The sequence below is a fragment of the Pseudopipra pipra genome, chromosome 1 (genome assembly GCF_036250125.1).
Source record: "Pseudopipra pipra isolate bDixPip1 chromosome 1, bDixPip1.hap1, whole genome shotgun sequence".
NCBI lineage: Eukaryota > Metazoa > Chordata > Aves > Passeriformes > Pipridae > Pseudopipra > Pseudopipra pipra.
In genome coordinates this window covers 132,729,680-132,747,002 of record NC_087549.1, presented here as the reverse complement: position 1 = coordinate 132,747,002, position 17,323 = coordinate 132,729,680, and the positions used below count along the sequence as shown (strand labels likewise).

The 17,323-nt window shown below is 39.9% G+C and overlaps 1 protein-coding gene across 4 annotated transcripts in view; it reads left to right on the top strand.

Annotated features, from left to right (window-relative positions):
* Nucleotides 1-17,323, top strand: part of CDK14 (cyclin dependent kinase 14) — a 345,123-nt gene that overhangs the window by 51,363 nt on the left and 276,437 nt on the right. Inside the window, exon 1 of one of the 4 annotated variants that reach the window (XM_064678003.1) lies at nt 15,164-15,333. The exons of 2 other annotated variants lie outside the window; for them this stretch is intronic. Coding sequence is in view for 1 of the 2 variants with exons in the window: in XM_064677992.1 (XP_064534062.1) it covers nt 15,519-15,593 (75 nt within the window). In the remaining variant the exon portion in view is untranslated. Of the gene's footprint in view, nt 1-15,163; nt 15,334-15,461; nt 15,594-17,323 lie in introns of those variants that run through there. One more of the 4 variants, XM_064677992.1, reaches the window with a different exon arrangement.

Genomic DNA, 17,323 nt, shown 5'->3' with positions numbered 1-17,323 from the left:
ACCCAAGCCCCTTGAATTCTGAGATCATATCAAACATTGCACCAACTTGGAAACCTGTATGCCCTTTCCCAGAGTTGCACATAGGCTGGTACATGCTCTCACCTAGTAAACTCTCCTACTCTCTGTCTTCTGTAACTTTCATTTGCATTGAAATAACTCAGGAGATGGCAGTGCTCAGGCCTGGCATGATCCTTGGAATGATGTGTCTGCAAAGTCTGTTTCATTTGTTTTATGATAGACACCTGCTACTAGCGGGGAAGAATAAGGATAGGAAAAGAATAGTCTAATTATTCAGGTATGAGACAAGAATTTATTTCAGATCTCTGTAAATTCTACCGGCAGCCTTTGCTGGCAATCATCACATTAAACTGTCCTCAGTGAGCCAGCATTATTAAGCTACGCTTTTCAAAGATAGATTTGAATTGCTTGACCACCAATTGTCAGCTTTTTTAAAAAATACATGATCAGTAAGTGGGCCTATCAAACAACCGAGACATTTAGTTTCAGGGCTTATTTGAAGCAGAAATACACCAGCCTAGACATGAGTATGGACTTTGGAGGATGAGGTGAAGGGCACCCGTTATTCGTTATGCTGAAAAAAAATCCAAATTATTCTGCTTCCTTTCTGTCTGCATTCATGAAGGAGTACAGGTGCAGCCCGGAGTCACTGAGACTCCGTGTTGAGGCAGGAAGAGCTGTTGTTCTCCTTACTTGATAGCATGTGCATTCTGCAAGCCAGGCTGTTGACTGCTTCACTTTGCAGATGCCAATTTTCAGGAAAGGTAAGGAGGTATATGAGTGATCAGCAATTTTAGAAATTAAACATCCTGATTGTCTCAGACCCTTAAAGTTTGGCAAGGGCTAGCCTTTACTTCAAGAAGGAGTTTTCTTCTGCTTTTGTAATTTTATCCAAATTTCCTTAACTTGGCACACTGAAAATAGTCTTAATTAATGCCTATTAGAAAGTTGTTAAAGCATAGCTCAACTTTGTAGGATTTCATATTGTAAAAGCACACTGCAATTCCCTATAGGACTTGTACTAAACTACCTGTGCACATGCTGAAACATGAGAAGGGACTTCGCTCTGAGAAGGGATAGAGTCAGACTCCTTCTGTGATGTATCCCCTCAGGGATGCATCCCTCAGGATTTGGGTGATAACCTGAGATACCTGGAGAACGTGAGACCAAGGATGCTGTTGTTCCCCTGAGTATATTCAGTGCTTCTAATATATGCAGAAAAAGGAGCCTAAGGAGAAATTTGGAGGGTTCAGGAAGGGTTCAGGTGTATGGGTATGTATAATACCCATGTGAGGGTAATAATATAATACCTTTATAAGGATAAAGGCATAAGAGTGGGTATGGAGGGCTAGGAACAAAGGCAGTATCAGAAGCAGTTTTTAGGGAGAATGGGTAAGAGTTTGGGAGTGTGGGGGAAGATTATCTCTAATATTTGGTCGTTCTTTTGGGAATTCAGATCTTTCTGTGGAGTCCTCAATTTCCCCATTCTGTTTCAGCAAGTAAGTGTGAAACTCAGTGATAAGCAAAACTTAAACATGGCTGAACCATTTTGGATGGTAGCTATTACTGCTGGCACTGTTTGAACTTAATTACAGAAGCTGTGATCTAGTCTTCCTGTTAACAATATAGCTACAGATTAATCTGTACGAGAGAGATCTCTTTTATCAGGTATTTTAGAGGAAGGAGGAATGTTACATACAATGGATTTGAACCAAAATGCCCTGTTAAAATTTGGCTTTAGCTGTGAAGACTGTTTCTTGCACTTATATTACTTGTCTTTTATACCGGGGTTTTCAGTGTTGTCATTTCTGACAACTTAATTGAGAGTTTCATAAACTTTGTTCTTGTTCTGAGATGTTTAGGATTTGGCATTTATGTGACCATCTTCTTAGCATTTCAAAAGTAACTGAGAGATAAAACCAATGAGTGTACTGAAGACCTACTTAACATTGCACTGGGGATGTTGAGCACATCATGTAAACTACTATAGAACTTTTTTCTTTTTTTTTTCTTTGAGTAGGACAACAGGACCTGAGGGGCCTTGACACATGAATTGGTTTTCTGCTGCTGCTACTAGCCTTCAGAGAAATTGGGAAAGGTGGTGTCCCCCTTCCCAGAGCTGTGAAAACTGTGATACAACCAATTAGCCATCTGTGCATGTATTGTAATTGGAGGTTCATGCTGTCATGGGCACTTAAAGAACAACCAGTCTTTTGTGTGTTTATCTCTCAACATACTGGTTGCACCGAGGTTAATGAGACTCTGCAGGAATGTAAACACCTCCGATATAAGTGTACAGTATGAGATGTGTATTTTTATTGTAATATTTCAGATAGGAACTGTTTATTTTGAAAGTGTCAGATCTTTGTTTGGCATATGAAATCCAGAGGCAGCCATAAGAACTTTTACAGCAATTTTATGTGTGGGTTTTTTATATCACTGTGGCTTCAATGGAATCTTAGCTGGAATTCTTCTTGTCTGAATTTTTATTGCCTTAGTAATTGTATCTATTAGTTTTCAGTCTTTTTACATTTTAAATTATTTCTACAACATTTTCTAAGGACAGATAGATTTTCTATTAGATATTCTATTCTATATGAGCCCTCAATATTATAAGCTCCTAAAGCATTGCAGGATTCAAAATTTTGTCAGGCAGCAGCCATAATGTTATGCTGGAGTACCTTATACATAAAGGTTCTCCCAGTTCTGTTGGGAATCATACCTCAAAAGAGGTGTTCTGCAACATTTACATTTCTGAGACCTTCAAACCTTTGCTCAGTTTAAGTTGCAGTTTGTCCTTGAAATGCTCTAGGGGAATCATAATTTATATGTTTTGTTGGTTCGCTTGTTCTAGACCTCTTTATCCACTTACCACTCATAATTAAATGCAATATTGGTTTTTAGGGTAAAACTTTTGTTTTCCTCCTGATCCTTTAGGAGGTTTTGTAAACAGAGGGGTTTATCCAATAAAATGGGGATCTACACATAGAATCATAGAATATCTCACAGTGGAAGGGATCCATGAGGATCATCAAGTCCATCTCCCTGCTTTTCTCAGGACTACCTAAAACTAAACCATATGACTAAGGGCGTTGTCCATACATTCTTTGAGCTCTGACAGGCTTGGTGCCATGACCAATTCCCTGAGGAGCCTATTCCAGTGACTTACGACCCTCTCAATGAACACCCATTTCCTAATGTCCAATTTGAACTTCCACTGGTGAAGCTTCCTGCCATTTTCTTGTGTCCTGTCACTGCTCATGTACATATTGTAGTTTGGGATGTTTTTAATTTGGGCAACACCTTAAAATCTGAGTAAAGCTTGCCTACTGTTAATGTGGGAGGCATATTGTTACTCACTGGTATTATCTGAGGCAGGCACAACCTGGCTGAAGATGAAATGCTTTATTTGAACATCAGACTAGATAACATGAGAGAAACAATCATTTAAAGTTACAGCAAATACATTGTTCAGATTGCAAACTAAGTTTTACAGAAAGACAAGATATGTTACAGCCGAGAGCCCATAGCAAAAATGACAAATACATTTTGCTACAAGAAGTTTCCTTCCTTTTTTCTTTTTAATAGGTAGTATCACTGGTTTTCTTAATCAATTCTCCTCTTACCTCTAAACTGTTCTGCTTCTGAAACCCCCACACTGAAACAGAAGGCAAGGGAGGGTGGAGTTCCCTCCATCTTTCACTGGAATAAGTAGTTGGTTTGGCCAAGGACACTCATCTTGCTTCTCTGTCTATAAAGAGTCTAGTAGTGAAGACCCATTTTAATGACTAAACTGCTAGAGTAATACTAATATTCTTTTCAAGTATCAGTTAAGAAGACATCTTACTAATTGGAAGAACAACAGAATAATTAAGTATCAATGATTCTACTTCATACAAGAAGTTTCTAAGAAATTGTGTTCACTGCTGCATAATTTTGTCCATGAGCTGCATAGCTTATGATGTTTCATTTTTTGAGAAACAATACATTATTATAATTTTAACTGTATGTAGGTAGTCATGGGACATCTTAGATTGTGCGAATGACTGCTTTAAGGGATTTTGGCATTGTTTTCTGGTAAAGTAAGAGTTCTTTTCATAATAATCTTCTGCTAAATCTATCAGAAATTAAATACAGTACCAGTTTTGGTTTTTTCCCACAGAAGATTTTGCAAATAGGTTTAGTGCATCCATGAGTGCTGAGAGAGCTGGTGGACACCACAGCAAGCCACTCATGATCATCTTTGAAAGGTTGTGATGATCAGGAGAGGTGCCTGAGGATTGGAAGAAAACAAATGTCACCCAGGTTTTCAAAAAGGGGAAGAAGGAGGACCCGTGGCACTATCCACCAGTGAGCCTTGATTAGTCCCTGGAAAGGTCATGGAGCACCTCGTTTTGGAGGCATCTCTATCCACATGGGTGATAAGAAAGTGACCTGAAGTAGTCAGAATGGATTCGCTAAAGGTAAATCATGCTTGACCAACCTGATTGCCTTCTATGATGAAACAACTACCTGGATGGATGAGGGGACAGCATAGGATATTGTCTGTCTTGACTTAGCAAGGCTTTTGACACTGTCTCACAACATTCTCATAGGCAAACTCAGGAAGTGTGGACTGGATGGGTGGACAGTGAAGTGGATTGAGAAATGGCTGAATGGCAGATCTCAGAAAACTGTAATCGGTGACCCAGGGTCTAATTGGAGGCCCATCATTAGTGGTGTCCCCAGGGTCCAATACTGGGCCCAGTATTGTTAACTTGTTCATGAATGACATGCATGAAGGGACGGATGCCTCCTCAGCAAGTTCCCTGACAACACAAAGATGGGAGGAGTGGCCGATACCGCAGAGGGCTGTGCTGCCCTTCAGAAGGACCTTGACAACTGTGGAAAGGGACAGAGAAGAAATGTCTGAAATTTGACAAAGGCAAGTGCAGGGTCCTGCACCTCAGGAAGAATAACCCCAAGCACCAGGACAGGCTTGGGACTAGCCTGTGGAGATTCAGCTCTGTGGAGAAGGCCCTGGGGGTCCTGGTGGACAAAAAGCTGCCCATGAGCCAGCAGTGTGCTCTGGTGGCCAAGAAGGCCAATGATGTCCTGGGGTGCATTAGCAAGACCATTGTCTACAGGTTGAGGGAGGTGATCCTGCCCCTATACTCAGCCCTAGAGAGGCCTCACCCAGAGTACTGTGTGCAGTTCTGGGCTCCTCAGGACAAGAGGGACATGTAACTCCTAAAGTGGGTCAAGAAGAGGGCTACAAAGATGATTAAGGGACAGGAGCATCTCTCTTATGAAGAAAGGCTGGGCCTGTTCAGTCTTGAGAAGAGATGGCTGAGAGGGGATATCTCATGAATGTCAATGATTAATTGAAGGGAGGGTGTCAAGAGGATGGAGCCAGGCTCTTTTTGGTGGTGTCAAACAATAAAACCAGAGGCAATGGGCAGAAACTGATGCCCAGGAAGTTCCATCTGAATATGAGAATGAACTTTACAGTGTGGGTGACTGTGCCCTGGAACAGATCCTCTAAAGAGGTTGTGGAGCCTCCCTCAATGGAGATTAAAAAACTTCTGGATGCAATTCTGTGCAATGTGCTCTAGGATGACCCTGCTTGAGCAGGGAGGTTGAACCAGATGACCCACTGTGATCCCTTCCAATCTGAACCATTCTGTGACTCCGTGATTCTGTCTTGTGAGAGTTCTGGAGAAGTAAGTGCCTGAGCACCAAAGCAACCATGCTTAAAGAGAGATGCAAGGCTGCATTTATGCATATTTCGGATACCTTCTGGAATGGTCAAAACAAAAATAGTGAAGTTATAAAGCACTGTATGGTGATTTTGATATATGATGACTACTTAGTACAAGTTATTTTTTAATCTTGGTGTTTGGAAGCACACCTCTCCCCCTCCCCAATACTACAGAGAGCTGTCATGCAAAATAAAATGTTGAGTATTTTATTGTCTCTCTGGTTTGAAACATTGTGCTGTAAATCCTGTAGGGGTAATTTAAGTGGAAGAAGATGTCCATTCAACCTTAAACCTGTCAGTTCTATGGAGTCATTCACCTATTTTATCATAAACCTTAATTTCTTCTCTTTCCTTATGTAGTAGGGAGTCTTCATCTTGATACAAGAGAGATAGATAAAGGCTAGATAGATTAATGAGTGTATTTTTCCCATGTCATTTAACCAAGAGAAGTGTCATTTGAATTTGAATTTATTAGACTGAGACAATATGTTTCTTTAAAATTTCTTATAAAAATTCAAGAAATTATTGAATATCTGAAACAAGGTAGGGGAAATTCTTTCCCACCTCTGAAAGTGGTATTTTGCTCCTTTTACAATTATTAAAACTTCTGAGGCTTCTTCAGTTTTCTTTATAGGCCACATATTTGCTCTCAAATAAGTCTGTTGCTTTATAAATCTGTTCCAGCCCTCTGTAGCCACTGTGTGCTCCATCACATGAAAATCCATGTTCTTCTACTTCATGAGAAGGTAGGGCCATAGTCTATTTAACAACATATTGTAATGGGGTTCAGCTCTAGAGATGCAGAAAGAGGTGGTCTGAGGAGGAAAAAAAAAAGTACTTAGGTGGAATTTTCTGTGAGAATGGCTGCTCTGTGAACATGTAAGCTGCAGTAGCTGTGCTACCACTACTTGCATTTCTGTAGATATTTTTTATGGCATGAGAAAGAGGCTTTTTTCTCTTGTCCTTTCTGAAGTTTTCTGTCTTCAGCAGCTCACTGCTCCTGAGATGCTTTCTATTTCTTGCCTAAGAAGTCCTGGGAAAATAGATAAGCTGCTCAACATGCATTAAAGCTTTATCAACTTCTGGACTGAAGTGCCCTTCAGTGAGAATGCCCAGGTGAATGCAACCCTCTTGTCTGAATTACAGAGATAAAACAGGACAAGAAAAGCAGTCTGCAAGGGGCTAGTGACCCAGACAGTAAAGGACTTTTTAAGTCAAAATCAACCCTTTATATTTAACTAAAGAACAGATAAATATTAGTGCAATACCTGCAGTTCTAGTGCTTGTTTCCTGTGAGCACTTGACTCAGCATTGCACTAGCTTGAGCTTTGACATGCCTTTTTGCTGATCATCATTCTATGTCAATTTAATTAGTAAAGAAGAAAGGTATGGGTGAGTGCAGTGAAACTCTTGTCCATTAAGTAGTGCAGCCTTCTAGACAAATATAGCTGGAAGGAGGGGAAGATGATTCTCACAGCTGCTCCTCATGTTTTATTATGAGAAGCAACAATATTCCTAAATCAGGTATTAATTGAATGTTTCTATTCAGTTTGTCAGCGACTTCTTTAATTTCATACCATGCCACCATCTGACCTAGTGTTTAGCTTTCATCATCATCAGCTATTCCAGTCATTGTGATTTGCATGGTGCTTATACATTTGTCACATGTGTCATGTATGCCATAAGGAACCAGCAATATACCCATTTTTGAGCCTTAGAGGGGAATGACAACTAACCCTCCAGGTAGGAGACACAAGACATGGAAGAGGGATGAAAAATTGATGCATTAAAAAAAGCTATTTAGTTTAACTGCCAAAAATTGCCCAAGGATTTTGCAGTATAGACTATTTGGATGATAAAATGATAATGTTATTTCATGCTGATATGTACAAACTGATGCATATGAAGAACTTAACTGCAGCTATGCATGTGTAATGATGAGTCTATACAAATTACGTTATTCTGGATAAGAATGATATGGTCATTGGATAACAGCGTGAAGATAGTGACTGGTGTTTAACAGTGGTCTAAAAAATAAGTAAACCTTCAGAGACAAATAATAAAAGAAAGGAGAACAAAACTAGGCCTGCCATTATGTTGTAGAAATCCTGTTTTTATAAATATATTAAATATTAACGATCATAAACCAAAAACTACACAGTCTATCTCCTTCCTGTGCTGGGGACCCCAGAGCTGGATGCAGCACTCTGGGTGAATTCTCATGAGAGCAGAGGGACAGAATCACCTCCCTTGCTGTGCTGGCCACACTGCTGGTGATACAGCCCAGGACATGTTTGGCTTTCTGGGCTTCAAGGGCACATTGCTGGCTCAGGTCCAGCCTCTCACACACAAACACCCCCAAGGCCTCCACAGAGCTGCTCATGATCATCTCCCAGCCTGTATTTGATACTGAGGGTTGCCCTGACCCAGGCACAGCAGCTTGCGCTTGGTCTTATTCATAGAATCATAGAATCAACTGGGTTGGAAGGGACCTCCGAGATCATCAAGTCCAACACCACCGTGGTTACCAGACCATGGCACTAAGTGCCACATCCAGTCTCATCTTAAAAACCTCCAGGGACGGAGAATCCACCACCTCCCTGGGCAGCCCATTCCAATGCCTGATTACTCTCTCTGTAAAGAATTTGTTCTTAATATCTAACGTAAACCTCCCCTGGCACAGCTTAAGACCATGCCCTCTTGTCTTGCTGATAGTTGCCTGGGAGAAGAGACCAACCCCCACCTGGCTGCAACCTCCTTTCAGGGAGTTGTAGAAAGTGAGGAGGTCTCCCCTGAGCCTCCTCTTCTCCAGGCTGAACAACCCCAGCTCCCTCAGCCTCTCCTCATAGGACTTGTGCTCGAGTCCCTTCACCAGCCTCGTTGCTCTTCTCTGGACCTGCTCCAGCACCTCGTGAGATTCCCATGGGCCCATTTCTCAAGCTTGTCCAGGTCTCTCTGGGTGGCATCCTTTCCTTCAGGTGTGTCAACCACATCACTCATCTTGGTGTCATCAGCAAATTTCCTGAGGGTACAATCAATCCCTTCATCTCTGTCATTAATGAAGATATTAAATAACTCTTGTCCCCCTTTTATGTGAGTATCTCAGAGTAAAAACGAAAGGAGGCTAAAATCTAGTGCTTTCAAAGGAGACAAGAATTTCAGGGCATGACATATTTAAACTTGAGAAAGAGATGAAGGTGAATCCATAATTTTGGGTTGTTTTAATTAATTTATAGAAAGCTTTTTTCTCCTAGCTATAATGCTGTGGATAACTTTGGAATAGGATAGCACTGAGCTTTGTCCCAGTACAAGATGAACTGTAGCAATATATGTAACTTGAAAATAAAACATTCTCAGAGATTCTTCCCTGGAGTCTATACTGGTAGATATTAAAAATCTATTGTTAATTCTTTATAACTGTCCCTAAAGAAAAACTTTGTAAACTCTGTCTCTAGTATTCATCGTTAAACTTTATGTCATAGAAATATTATTATGCTTTCCTGATTAGCCTTTTTTTTTTAATTGCAATTATGAGAATTGTCAGCTATGTGGTTTTAGGAATTCTGTGTCACAGTAGATAGGTTAGTTTAATTAAAGCTACTCCAGTAAGTCATCTTGCTGATAGTTATTATCTTCCAGTTACAGAGCATACATTTGAATTTTGTACTGCTTGAGTTCTTTGAGGTGTTTTTGAACAATGTTTGACTAAGATGCTGATTTAAATGTCTTTTTTTTTTTTCCTGAGTATCTGAGGTTGTGGTGCTTTTTACACAATATATTAGTAATATTAAGACTTAGGTTATGTATGTATACAGGCACATCATAAGGCATGGGAATTGTGGTGTATATTTTGTCTGGAATTTTATTTATGTATTACAAAGATACCTTCATTTCTATAGTGAAATGTTGCTCCTGTTGCTAGCACATGTAATTTTATGATGCTGAAGATGAATGACTCTGCTATCACTCTCCTGCAGATTGGGGATGAAGAATTTAGGCAAACAAGATGCAGGTTATTTTACCTGACACTTGGTATAGGCTTCATATTCTTTCCAAATAGGCATTTTTTTTTCAGTGTAATTTTAATGTATTACAAAGGCATGAACACAGCACTGTCTGAGATAGAATTCTGTCTTTGTGTAATAGTTGTGATTGTTTTTGCAAGCATGAGGGAGACAGGGCTGGGAGAAGACTATTCATTTGTTTTTATATAGCAAGGCATGCTTTATTATTGCAGGCTGAAGTATATTGCAGTCCAGTTTTGCATCTAGCTAGATGCCCACCACCAGTAGGAAAGCCCACAGATCTGCTTTCTTAAAAGTAGAATAATCACAGAATTCCATACTTTGACCAGGCTCTGTGCTTGGTATCTGTGTATATTAACTGCTGATCATGCTGCAGATATGAATGCTTCTGGCCTTTACATGTCTTCTCTTTAAGGACTTTGGCTGATAATTAGAGGCTAATGTAATTCTGTAGAATAGTAGTTGTTACAATGCCATTAACTAAGAGCTTAAAAAAAAAAAAAGGAGAAAAAGTGAGACTTGCAAAATAATATTTGATTTACCTAAAAGTGAACCCTAAATCAAGGTAAAAGACCAAATGTAAGTTCTTATCATAGATACACTGCACCAATGTGTTGTAGTCTGAATTATTTTATTTATATGAGATCTTTACCACCATAGCAAGGAACCCAAAAGTATTAATAAGAAATAAAACAATCTCTGTGCAACTGTATTAGTATTCACAGTAAGATGTGACCATGTCGGGAATGTTGGAGTTAGGTTTTCCTATTGCACAGAAAGAGTATAATTTGTATGAAATTCGGTTAACCCTTTATATGCAAAGACCTGAAAATATATCTGGACTGATTTGAAGTATGTTTCAGATGTGTAAAGTCTGTGTTATGTCTTGCACAGTGTTATGTTGTTGTTGTTCTGTTTGAATCTGCAGTTTAAACATTCTTGGTAATTCCAACTGTAGATAGAACCAATCCCTAAACCCATAAAATCTTTTGGTCTTAGAAGTTGCAAAAATAATTGACGCTATGTTGCATTGCATTTTATTTTAAACAGTGACTTCTAAGTGATGTTCCACCATACCAGATAATGCAGATGGTATATTTCAAATATTGGTATTATGAAACAAGTTTTGCAGCATGTTGTACTTGGAATAATTTGTCGTGCATTCCATTGTGCAATATTATCCACTACTTCACTTGCTTTCTTAAGATACAAATGATTTTCTTTGCATTCAACACATTTGTGTCACTGCTGGATTGTTTTATTAAGGTCATGTCTTCTGTACTAAGCTTCAGACTGAACACAAACTTAGCAATTTAAAAAAGAGGTCATATTTTATTGTCACCTGTGATAGCAAGGACCTGAACTGGACTTGGACAGGTAGTGTCCCATCCAGCCCTCTGTTTCTGAACAAAACTTGTAAATAATTATGAAGTGGCTGGCTAGATGTCTAAATGACTTTCACAAGTGAGTAAATTTTCGAAAGTGTAAAATGTGTTCACTTTTCCCTTGTATGTTCAGTCTGCAGTTGTCAAAATGGAAGGGTTTGTGTTGAGGATCAGTGGCTCTTCTTAGTGGCAGTTTCTTCTATGAGGAGAAAATGGGCTCATGGATGTATGAAACTTGTACTAATTACTGCATTTGATTATTACTTCTTGGAAAGGAGTGTTGGCTGCCTCTCTTCTTAGCGTCCTATCTCCTCTCACCTCTCATGGATGATTCAATATAGAGTAATGAAAATAGGACATCACTTACAAATTCCATTTTAACAGTATGTAATATTACCACACAGAACACAAGGTAATTACTTGCATTTTTTCACTATGGCATATTAATAAATGATGGTTTGCATGTTTAGTTAATTGACCATCAGAGCTGTGACATTCTTTAATCTCTCTGTTTGAAGTATAGCAATTTGCAGATGACTGTATAACTATTATCTTGAAAAGCTCCAAAGATGCCTCCTTATATGTGAGGAACTGTTCTCAAGTGCCACAGAGCACTTCGGAGCCTGCTCTGAGGTGAAAGCAAGACTTAAAGTATTGATCATGTGATCAATACTTGTATTGGAGCTGACTTCCATGCAGAGCTTTAAAATCAAAACCCATAAGTATTTAATTTTTTTAATATTATTTTATTAACACTTTTATTTTAGTTAGTTATTTTCCCATCCCCTTATAAAACAAACCAGTGTCTTGCTACAGGGGCCTTTGTGTGGTCCATCAATTTCATTAGTAATTCTAGATGGCCTTAGCCTTTCAGCCAGGTTTCCCAATCCTCTCGGTGGTTGCATGGGCAGCAACAGAGCATGGATTTGTGTTCCAGCCGCGTTATGTTCAACCACAGTCTGCAAATGGGTTTGGGATTAAGGGAAGGGATGGGGCCAGCACAGGAGAAGAAGGGAGATAAGAACAGTAGGGAGTCAAGCAAAAATGTTGGGAAGCCTGCATGGATGAACAAAGACTTCCTAACAAGACTCAAACGTAGAAAGGAATTATACAGAAGGTGGAAACAGGAACAAGTAACCAGGAAGGAATGCAGAGACATCTTCCAACTATGCAGAGATGCTGTTACAAAAGCTAAAGCCCAACTGGAATTGAATCTGTTGAGAGATGTCAGAGACAAAGGCAACCAGAAGGGCTTTAATGTCATAAATGTAGATTTTTTTCAATACAGTAAAAATAATTAACTTTAAAATGTAGAAGGGTTTGGCTTCTTTGAGTTATATCCCATTACAAAGAGGTCCTGCAGAGAAACCTAGACATATCAGAGGGTTGGGCAATCACCAGCCCCATGAAATTTAATAAGGCCGAATGCCAGATTTTGCACCTAGAACAGGGCAACCCTGGATGTACATACAGTCTGGGGAATGAGGGGTTGGAGAACAGCACTGCAGAAACGGACCTGGGGGTTCTGGTCGATGGCAAGTTGAATATGAGTAAGCAGTGCCCTGACAGCCAGGAGGGCCAACTGTGTCCTGGGGGGCATCAGGCAAAGCATCTCCAGCTGGTCAAGGGACGGGACCCGCTCTGCTCTGCTTTGCATTGGTGCAACCTCACCTTGAATATTGTGTGCAGTTTTGGGCACCACAATATCAGAAAGATATAGAGAGTGTCAAAAGGAGGGCAACGGAGATGTTGAAGGGTCTAGAGGGGAAGCCATACAAGGAGCAGCTGAGGTCACTTGGCTTGTTCAGCCTGGAGAAGAGGAGACGGAGGGGAGACCTCATTACAGGCTACAACTTCCTCACAAAGGGAAGTGGAGGGGCAGACACTGATCTTTTGTCTCTGGTGACCAGTGACATGACCTGAGGGAATGGCATGTAGCTGTATCAGGAGAGGTTTGGATTGGATATTAGGAAAAGATTTTTCGCCGAGAGCTAGTTGGGCACTGGAACAGGCCCCCCAGGGAAGTGGTCACAGCACCAAGCCTGTCAGAGTTCAAGAAGTGTTTGGACAATGCTGTCAGGCACACAGTGGTTCTTGAGATGGTCCTGTGTAGGGACAGGACTTGGACTTGATGATCCTGATAAGTCCCTTCCAACTCAGCGTATTCTATGATTCTATGACTTTGTAGGCTGTTTGGCTGGGTGTCTGTCTCTGTGCCTTGGCCTGGTTCTGGAATACAGTTCAGTGTTTCTCTGGCTTGCCTTTTGTGTTTCCTTTTCCCATGGCTGTCCATTACTCTTCCCTTAACATGGTGCCCATCTTTTGACACATACTGGTCTCTGCACGTGCTTACTCACTAGCTTTTTTCTCCTGAGCATCCTTCTGTCCTATTCTCCCTCAGTCTCAGACAAATTTGATGTTGACAGAATAAGGTCAAGAAATGTAAATGTTTTGAATATATTTTCTCATAATTTCGGCTGGAAGCTTTTTTTTTTTCACATTTTCTTCTGAGCCCCATACTTGTGACCCCCTAGAAGAAACTTTTACCCTAGAGAGTAGAAGTCATCTTTTTTTCAGGAGATGTGAAGCCTTCTATCTGCTTAGAAACCAAGTTGAGAAACTGAGAAGGCTTCTGGAATATGTCCCTGTGACTAAGGTTGTGAAATAGATGGGGGGAAAAGATGACAAGTACTACGTAATTTTGGGAGCATTTTAGGGAATTTGCTCATGCCATTCAAGATTTATTGCCACTGAAGCCACTGATGCTAGGTTCAGCTGTCAGCCTGGAGTTGAGAAGTATTTCAGCATGTGTTTAAGTCTTGGTGACTGTGGTGAGACTCGAGCAAATGTTTACGCCCACTCTGCTTTCTTCAAAGTGGGACTCTACAGGGGAGCCCATTTCCAATGGTTTTGTGATGAGAGTCACTGGAGCTGCCTGGGGCGTGAGCCAGGGCTGTGCTTTGCCTGTTAGTTCACTGCACCTCTTCGTTACATAAAAATGAAAAATATATCAGGGTGTTGAGGATGTAAGCTGAGCTGTGTGCTTTCCCTCCTGAAGGTTTTGCTTATGTGTACGTTACTGTTCCCTCTCCTAGTATAGTCTGTCCAGTGCTCCCCCAACCCTGGGAGGTTTCTGGGGAGCCAGGAGCCATCTGAAGCACAGGCCAGCAGGGGTTGCTGTAGGAGTAGGAGATGGAGAAAATTCACTGCATCCCTTTTGTAGAAGCCCTCCCTGAGGGTTTGGTCCTGCTGCCCTCTTTTCCCCCTACTGCACCCAAGCTCACGTGGGCTCAGTAGTGAATTCCCAGCACGGAGTAGGTGTCTGTTGCTTACTCACAGCTTTGTGCATTTTGTACGTTCATAAATTAAATACTAAGTTTCATCCTTACAATGCTGAAACTAACATCATAGTTGATATTTTGACTCAATAAATTTTAAATGATTTTTAATATTTATTGTTTCTGTAAAAGTGGACAGTGGTATTCATAGTGCTTGATTCCAGATGCCCATAGATTATTGCTATAGTATTACTATTTGTCACTCAAGAACTTGCTAATTTTTTTCAGGACTGGGGTGGAATTGAATTGGGAATGATTAGTTGCATCCTTTTGATTGAATGTTGAGTTTTTTCCCTTAATTCCTGTGAAATCACCATTAGCTATTTTGGCTGCAGTTCTGTGTTGGGTTGAGGCAGTGTTACATTGTAAATCAATATCTTTTCAAAAAGACTGCTGTAAATTGCCTAGATAGCATATGCATGGTTACTTTGGCTGCAATGCTGCTGCAGAGCCTGGATACTCTGCCTTTCTGGGAACTCCACAGGCAAGTCCATCATATATTAAAAAAAAAAAAAAATCTTTTAGAAAGAGCATGGTATTGCTGATGAATTTTAGACAGAGAAATATTGTACCCTCAGTGCTCATCTGTACCTTTAATATTTTACTCCACAGGGATTACCCTGTCTTGAGGGATTTCTTTGTTTGCTGCTTTAGATTTCCCCCTTTCTTAGCTGTAGTACAGCCGTACCATTTCAGCTTGCTAGTGCAGAAAGATGTTGTGAATTCAGTTGCTGAATGAGCCCAGCCTAACTGCAAACACTAACATTGCTAGAGAGATGCCAAAGAGTTGCAGGTGAATCTGACCTGATCCGGGCAACAGCAAAACGGTAAGATGGGGCTTGGTTAAATCTCTGGGACTAATTGGGTACTGGGGTTTCCTGTTTCAACCTGAATCCTAGTTATCACATGCTTCCAACTTGAGCAGGATTCATTCTGTGCATGTCAGGGTGGGTTTTCTCGGGAATGCTTAACATCCAGGCAGAGGGAGGCGGTGGGAAGCTGGGAATGCCACATGAGACCTCTCGGCAGCCACCCTGGTGAGATTCCCCAGCAGTACTGCCTGCAGTTTGTAAATACCAGGGAAAAGGTAGGGTAAGGCTTAAAAGTGATGCTTTTCTCGGATCAGCTTTGTATTTCTCTCTCTGGCAGCCTTATTTGTAATTGTATTAAGAGGGTAGTATGGGCAATTTTTTCCGATACATGCTTGGCTGAACGCCCTCTGGGACGAGTGAGTGAAGGACGTGATCAGCCACTTTTTCATCTCTGCTAACAAGTCTTTGCATCTTGCTAGATCTGAATAAATGTTTTTAACAGTTACAGATTTGCTTGGTGGTGGAAGATAAAATTAAAGTGATCCTTTATAAATACATGCTGTATCATGGACGTCAGAATATCTTTTTGCCTCGTTAACCTCTGTCGTGATTTTATTTCTCTTGTCTTTATTTAATATAACAAAAAGTGAGGTAGTCTTTTGGAGTTGTCATTCTTGAATGCTTATATAGCAGTGTGTTGACAGAGCTTTGGATCTTAGTGGAATATTTCAGCATATGAAAGCTTAGAGCAGCAGCATGTTCAGGGAAAGAGAAGAGAAAAGGAGCAGCACTTACCATTAGTACAAGACAGATCAAAATGTGACCACAGTATGAAATTATTCAAATTATTTCTGATGACTTAACTGACAGCTATTGTGTTTCAGTTGTAGATCGAGTCCTAGATTACTCTCAACAGAAGTCCAGTGGAACTGAACAAAAAAATATTTCACCATGTGTTCTAGTATTTAAAAGAATTGAACTGTAGTAGTAATGGTAGAGTGATATGTTTTTTGCTATTACTAGTTAAGAGTAAAAGCAGAGAGGCTCTTTCGTAGGAGAGTATGCTTATCATTATGCAGCATTTGAATTATACTCCAGGAAGAGATCAGTTGTATATCAATGTGGGATCAAATAACTAGTTTGACAGCGATTCATGTTTGCTTTTTCTGTACTCGCCAATTAAAGGGTTTTTCTTCTCTGTCACTGAATATGATTAAAGAGCGAAGATTTGGTGTTATAGCAATTATTTTCTGAAGGTTTCATTATTCATTTAAAAAACACTGTGTGTACTGCAATATAAGTGATGTGAGGTGATCTCTTTCACACTGTATACAAACTTAATTTATATAGTTTTGTCTCAGAAAATAGAGTTGCCTTTTTTGGGGGGTCAAGAATTGTTTGGAATGTTTTTATTACAATAATTATTTCAGTTGTATTATTTCTTTTTTTGTTTTTATGGAAGTTTTCCTTTGCTTATACTATGTCTATTAATAAACTGCAAATCATTGTCTAATGCATAGAAGTAATTCAGCCACTTGTGTTTACTCCTGTGTTATACAAGGAAAAAAAGTCCAGGCATGTGGAATTTTTTTAAAGCAAATTTTAAATTACATTTTTCTCTTAGTATTATGTTTTCATCTACTTCATATGTTAAATTTGTTGCTTCCATCAGCTTTCTTCCTCCAAGTGTTTTTTTCTACCCAAATCTAAAGTCATCGTCTCTGTTTGCTGTGTTAGTACAGGCTCTAGAGTTCTCTCATTTTAGTTTTCTGATCTTAAGAAATGACTAATGTTTTGGACATATTTTATTGATCAATAATATTCCCTATGGTATAATGGTAATATTTAGTTAAACACAGATCCCAAATTAACTAGGGGGGGAAATTAACTTACAGTGTGGAAAATGTGTCCAAAAATTAAGAATGCAGATGGGAAAGGGAAAAAATATGTAGTTTAAAAGGTGGATAGTGCCAAGTGCTCTATGGAGATGAAGATCTTCTCTGTG